Source organism: Salmo trutta, chromosome 38, assembly GCF_901001165.1.
Source record: "Salmo trutta chromosome 38, fSalTru1.1, whole genome shotgun sequence".
NCBI classification, from domain to species: Eukaryota; Metazoa; Chordata; class Actinopteri; order Salmoniformes; family Salmonidae; genus Salmo; species Salmo trutta.
In genome coordinates, this window is record NC_042994.1 from 18,337,953 (window position 1) to 18,343,952 (window position 6,000).

A 6,000-nucleotide genomic window follows, 5' to 3' on the forward strand; every position below is an offset into this window, starting at 1 on the left:
GCCTGTGTCACATGTGAGAGTTCAAAAAGGCGAGAGGGAAAATAGGGGGAATGAAAAGTTCAACCACAAGTAAGATGTCGTTGGCGATACTTTTGGCCATGGCAAGAGGCTGCCATTTGAGAGCCCAATAAACAGACTGACGCACAGAGTGAGGTTGTCTTGGGTCGCCCGTGCCAATTTGGGGTCGGGGTTGTGGACATATAAAACAGACCCAGGGCCACTCTAGCCTAGCCCAAAACGTCTAGCCAAGCCTGGGGTGGATTTTTCATTAGGAACCAACAGAAGCAAACGGACCAAAGCGGGGAGGGACGTACCTAAAGTCATTCAATAAGAAACTCATTTTTGTTGCAAAAATGTTTTCCGTTGTTAAATGTTTGTCAACGGTGTGCACTAATGAATGCGCCCCTGCTTCTTCGAAGTAAGGGGACGGTGACTGCTTCATTTAACACACACCAGTTACTATAGGGTGGCAGGGTTAAAAAGATGGAATGTCTTGGGACCAGTCAAGCGCAACCGCCCAGGTTGACAAAGGGCGGTGGGGGAACAAGAGGCCTTTATACTGCCTGTGTTAAGGTCAGGGGCGAGGGTCCACGCCCAGACCTTTGTGACTTAGGCAATGTCGACTGCCCCTATACAGTAGTGGCATCGTGTCCAAAACGCTGGCTGACTGTTCAGTTTATGAAATATTTGGGAATATTCCATACTCAGGAATCTCAAGTGTCCACACCTGCGCTAAACAGAACAAAACATTGGCATAGCTCCAAAAGCCCCTATTTCTAGGAATATCCTCTTTACAATCGACCTAGAATTAAAACATTTTTTTTAATCCAGACCCTAATTCTATACGAAAATCACTATAAATCCAACATTGCCCTTCCACAACACACATTATTCTTCACCCATTAGGTCTAGCCATGGAGAACACTGTAAGCAAAGGGTTTGGGGGGGGGGGGGGGGGGGCTGTCTCCATTAACCATGCCCCCCTTGCAGATGCTCTCCTCCCTCTCTTGCTCCCAGTTCCATTTCTCCCAGTGGGAGGCCTCGTTACCTAGCAACTCCCTCAAACATCCAATCCCTTCATCCCATTGATGACCTGGCACCTCTTCATTGAATGCTGATGAGGCACAAATGTACAATTCATACAAAAAAAGTGTGAAAAAAAGTGTGAAAAAAAGCCAATTCCCCATTCAATATTTCATTAAGTTTTCCTCTGAGCTTGTCTTTGTTGTATTTCTGGGCGAACAATCTTGAGTAATTAAGCATGTTTCCAAATTGCTAGGTAGAAATTGGATGGAAAAGAAAGTATGCAATAGGACAAAGGCTCCTTAGCTAGGTCTTTTCATAGTGATATTGGAGCATGTCTAGAAAACCATTTGGGGGCCACATCATTGTGTGTCCAAAACATATTTCGATGCTGCCAGGGCAACTTATCTGCATTGAAATATCACCAGTCCACTTTGGTTGTCATGTTCTTTGGTCAACTATGGCCTAATCCTTGAAAATAATTGCTGGGTTCAACTAGCCTACCTCATTCAAGATTTTTCCTCTCAATTCTCAAAAATGACAGTATAATCTCAGAGAGACAGAAAAAAAAATGAGCTCAAAACATGGATGGCTCATGGCATGAAAATTGTGGCATGGTAAAAAAAAAAAAACGTACACGAGAACAGTCAACCAGAGGAATGTGTATAGTTAATCGAGTGAAGTCTCCGCTTCCTAGGAGCGCACTGTGTGTAAACGCCGTGGCTAGATAACCCAGCTGTTTTATTGCCTATTCTTGCACAAGCCATTGTTTGAGGCTCGGCTACTGGTCGCGCTCTTTGGGAAAAGGCAGTGGGGAATGAATCCCGTTTAGGCAGCGCGTCACCGGCAGATTGATGCGACGCTACAGCTCTTCGTAAACGATTAAACCTCTTCGGAATTGCCCAGATTTTTGGTTGAACATTTCAGCCTATTCCCAATAACTATCGCATGAACACTAGTGATGAGCATTCAGACAGCGCAAGCTTATGGACCACCTCACTTTATTCTCTGCTATTCTGATTGAACAATAACATACTGTTTTTTGTAAGAATAAGGTAACCCCCTAAAAAAAGTGGCCCATGAACTTGCATTGTGTAGCCTTGCCTGCCTCACATGACATGCTGACATATCCAAAAGTTACTTAATTTGCCCATCGTTTTTGTAGTCTATTCCATGTCCATTCATCGAAATTGCACTTTGCTTGAGACAAAATATTGGAGGGTTCAAGTTCTCAGCAAACTCGCGCGCCCGAGAGGGAGAACGCGTTACATAAACATAACGACACAATCAACTCACCGGCCAAGCGAAGCTGAACGGTAACACAATCCTGGACTTGTCACTCCTCATGTTCCGCAAAGAAAAAGTATTCCCTCCGACCACGGGTGTTGATGCCGTCCCGAAACTGCATGGGCCCGCCGAAGAGACCTTCAACTGGTACTCCTTTAGACACACTTTAAAATAGGTATCACACTCGTCCCTCGTGCATTTGCGATCTGCGGCGTTCCGAGATCCATCGCAGCACACACCAGTCTGCAGTTCGCCATTCACGTTCTGCATCGACACAATTTGCAATTCGAAGTGTCCTGATGCCACAGCCACCTGTTTTTTTTTGGGGGGGGGGGGAGAATGTGCAACATTACTTTATTTGAATGCGTCTTGCCTTTTGATACCTTCATTTCAGACTGTCAATCAACATGTATGCAAGCTTGAACATTTCCACCTGTAGAAGTAACGTCAGCTAACAGCTAAATAGAAGTAGATAGCTGCAACAAATCTTAAAGCTAAAGTAGGTAGATAAATGTTTGTTAGCAAGCTAATATCGACATTAGCTAAGTGTGTGATTTGTAGTTACTAACTTGCAACAAACTATTGCAAAGAAACCCCCTTACTGTTATTTCACAGAGGCACGCGTTACTGCTTATTTTTTAACTTTGGAAAAGCAAATTGATGGTGACATGAAAACATGCTCAAGTTTAGTGCATCCTCCTAAACCCACAACCAGTTTTTGAAAATGTGCATGTAGAAAACTGTACAATTAGAGTAATACTGTATGGACAAAAGGTGCGAAATAGGCTTGAATATTCACGTACCTTAAACCACATGCATTGCAAGAAGACATGAATAGAAAAAGCAGCACAGCTTGAACTCGGTCTCAAAATCATGCCTTCTGTTTGATAGTGCCGTTTGCTGCGAAACTAAAAGTCCGGCCGACCTACGGCTCTATATACTCCTCCGATTTGAACATGCACGAGTGGAGAACAACACCTTTTGTAAAGAGCATAGATTTCCAATGCAAAATGACCTGCCCCCTTGTCTCACTCTTTTGTCCTTTTGACTATTGTTCTTTTTCTTCATATATTTCTGATCGCCTCTGATACAACAATACCAACGAGCTAAGAAAGCGCCGTCTGTGTCTGACTGACTGTCCCAGACTTCACAGCATGTTCAGGGGAAGAGGGGGCGGGGGCAAATCAAATTGCTGTTTAATATTCATAAGTAGGAGAGGCCCTGAGATCGAAGCCACACCCAATGTTGAATATGCATGCATGTCCTGCATCGTGTGTTTACTCCACAATCAACTGTGCGAGTGCCATCATACACCACACCTTCAAATAAGTCCATAGAGCACACAGAAAAGTACTTAGCATTTGCTTCATAATTATACATTGAGATTAAGCCTCGTGCAGTGGGTTTATTGATCTTGTGTAGTGTAATCCAATCTGGTGGTAATGAGCAAGATAGTTAATTATTCGTCTTTTATTGGTCACATTTACATATTCTAATGACGCTACTAAACCTGACCAAGATGATACAATGATGTGAAAACCCCTTGATGTCTCTGACAAGTACATGGGATATGTCCAACAAAATTCATGCATATTCGCAGGAAAGCCATTTGATGATGTAGCCATCATCATCATGTGTCTTATTGTCTTGTTTGACAAGGAACATGCCTGCATCCTCATACATCTACTGCCTATTTTCAGTGAGCTGAGACAATAGTAAAAAATCCATATGATCCACATTAATATCATATTATGTTGCGGATACCCCTATAGTTGACCCCACTGACACGGCCATTGTGGAGCCCAGTGACAAAGAAAGCCGAGCTATATCTCCAAATCCCAAACGGACAGCTGTGTGGTATAAGGAGATTTGCTGTTTTCTGTGGTTGTCCCACAAATTATGATTGAAAAACCAGGAGGACACCCGTGAGGGTAAGGGGAGACTTACCGCTGGGTCCCCCTATTGCGGTGACTGTGAGAGAGCCCTTTTTCCAACGAAGTCGCTCCCTGTTCAAAATTTTAGCATGAAAATAATCGCATAATGGGGAGTGCACTGGAGAGCGATGGGAGGGTGAAGGGGTGTAGTAGGGGGGTCATTGATTCCCGTATGAAATAGAGACAAAGGTGGGACAGTCTTTATTCTCAAATTAGAGCAGCTGGGCTCTTCCCCCTTAAAGAGCCCCCATGAATAGATTATGGCCCCTTAACTCAATAGAGACAACCCCCTTTTTTTCAATAGAGAGACCCCCCTCTTTGCATTGGGGAAAGTGTCGCCTGGATAACTGCGTGACATTTACCCGACGACAACAACAGAGAAGGAGGGTTTAATGAGGCAAAGATAGGCCCCCAAAGGTTTTCAATGGATTAAGTCGACGGTTGTGGCCGAACGACAAACCTCTCTGCTCGTGCCTCGGTGTTTCGGCTAAATCTGAAAAGGCAAGTGGGCTGCTACTGCCTGCCTGCTGCCCGCAGGGATCAAATCTCTGCGACGGTTGTCGTTCGTCCATTCACTCTGTTCTCAATCTACTTAGGGAAAGGAGACAGCATGCGCTCTATGATCCTGATGAAAGCTTTGCTTCGCTCCTGGCAAAGAAGAAAGAGAAGCCATTGGAGCAGAAGCCAGTGGTTAGGGGTTAAGCTGATATGGCGCCCACTTGCATCTGGTGTTCTGGGCCTTGCAGTGCCCCTTCGGTCTAGTCAATGTGCGAACAAAAGCACGATGAGAAAATTGTATCCAACGCAAGCATGTGCTACAACCAGAAGTCTGAATATACTGTATGACATGTCCATTGATTCTTTTGTCTCCAGGATTCTTTTACAAACCAGATCATTTTGACCCATTGATGTAGATAGAGTCCCTCAGAATTTTGGGGTGCATGACGCCTGGGGACCTCAAATCCTCAACCTTATAGCATGTAAGGTTGAGGATTTGAGGTCTCCGGGCGTCATACATCCCAAAAATCTGAGAGGCCACAAAATATGGATGGTTGTGGGGTGGTACGGAGGTTTGAGAATTTAGCATTTTTCAAACACCTGAAACACCTTTTTCCTGCAATCTAGAGCCATAGTCATTATGCTTAATTCTATGTAAAAAAATATGTTTCATTTTCTGAATATATCAACATGCCTCTTGAGCTGTCTGTATCGTCCTGACTGGAACCTAAATATGCTTCTCTGCATCTCTGCTAAAATCTAGGTAAAAGATTGAAGGAATGTGAGTCTTATACATTTAGTATTTGCTTGCTTTTCTAAAGTCTACCAACATTGACAGCAGGCATGCCAGCTAAGATTCTTTGACAAGCTAGCTACTCTAACTTCATTGGTAGCTAGTTATGAGGTTGGGAACCTATCTGGGCTATCTAAAGCCAACTTCATAATATTGCCAGGTGGCTAGTAGTATTACAGAGAAAAAATAAATACAGACACACAGTCTTGAAGGAGTACCCACATATGCTGATCACTTGTTGGTTGCTTTTCCTGCACTCTGCAGTCAAACTCATCCCAACCATCAAGGCAAATGGTGGCTACTTTGAAGAATGTCATATATTTTGATTCGTTTAACACTTTTTTGGTAACTACATGATTCCATATGTGTTATTTCATAGTTTTGATGTCTTCACTATTATTCTACAATGTAAAAATAAAGAAAAACCCTTGAATGAGTAGGTGTGTCCAAACTTTTGACTGGTAC

General features: G+C 43.5%; 1 protein-coding gene across 3 annotated transcripts in view; it reads right to left on the reverse strand.

Annotated features, from left to right (window-relative positions):
• The window catches only part of LOC115178908 (protein jagged-1b-like), a 32,153-nt gene extending 28,662 nt beyond the window's left edge, over positions 1-3,491 (reverse strand). For all 3 annotated transcript variants that reach the window (XM_029740331.1, XM_029740332.1, XM_029740330.1), the window contains exons 1-2: positions 3,114-3,491; positions 2,320-2,622 (exon numbers count right to left, since the gene is read on the reverse strand). In XM_029740331.1, the coding sequence (XP_029596191.1) occupies positions 2,320-2,622; positions 3,114-3,185 (375 nt within the window). In that variant the 5' untranslated portion in view covers positions 3,186-3,491. The remainder of the gene's footprint in view (positions 1-2,319; positions 2,623-3,113) is intronic.
• Positions 3,492-6,000: the final 2,509 nt, after the last annotated feature.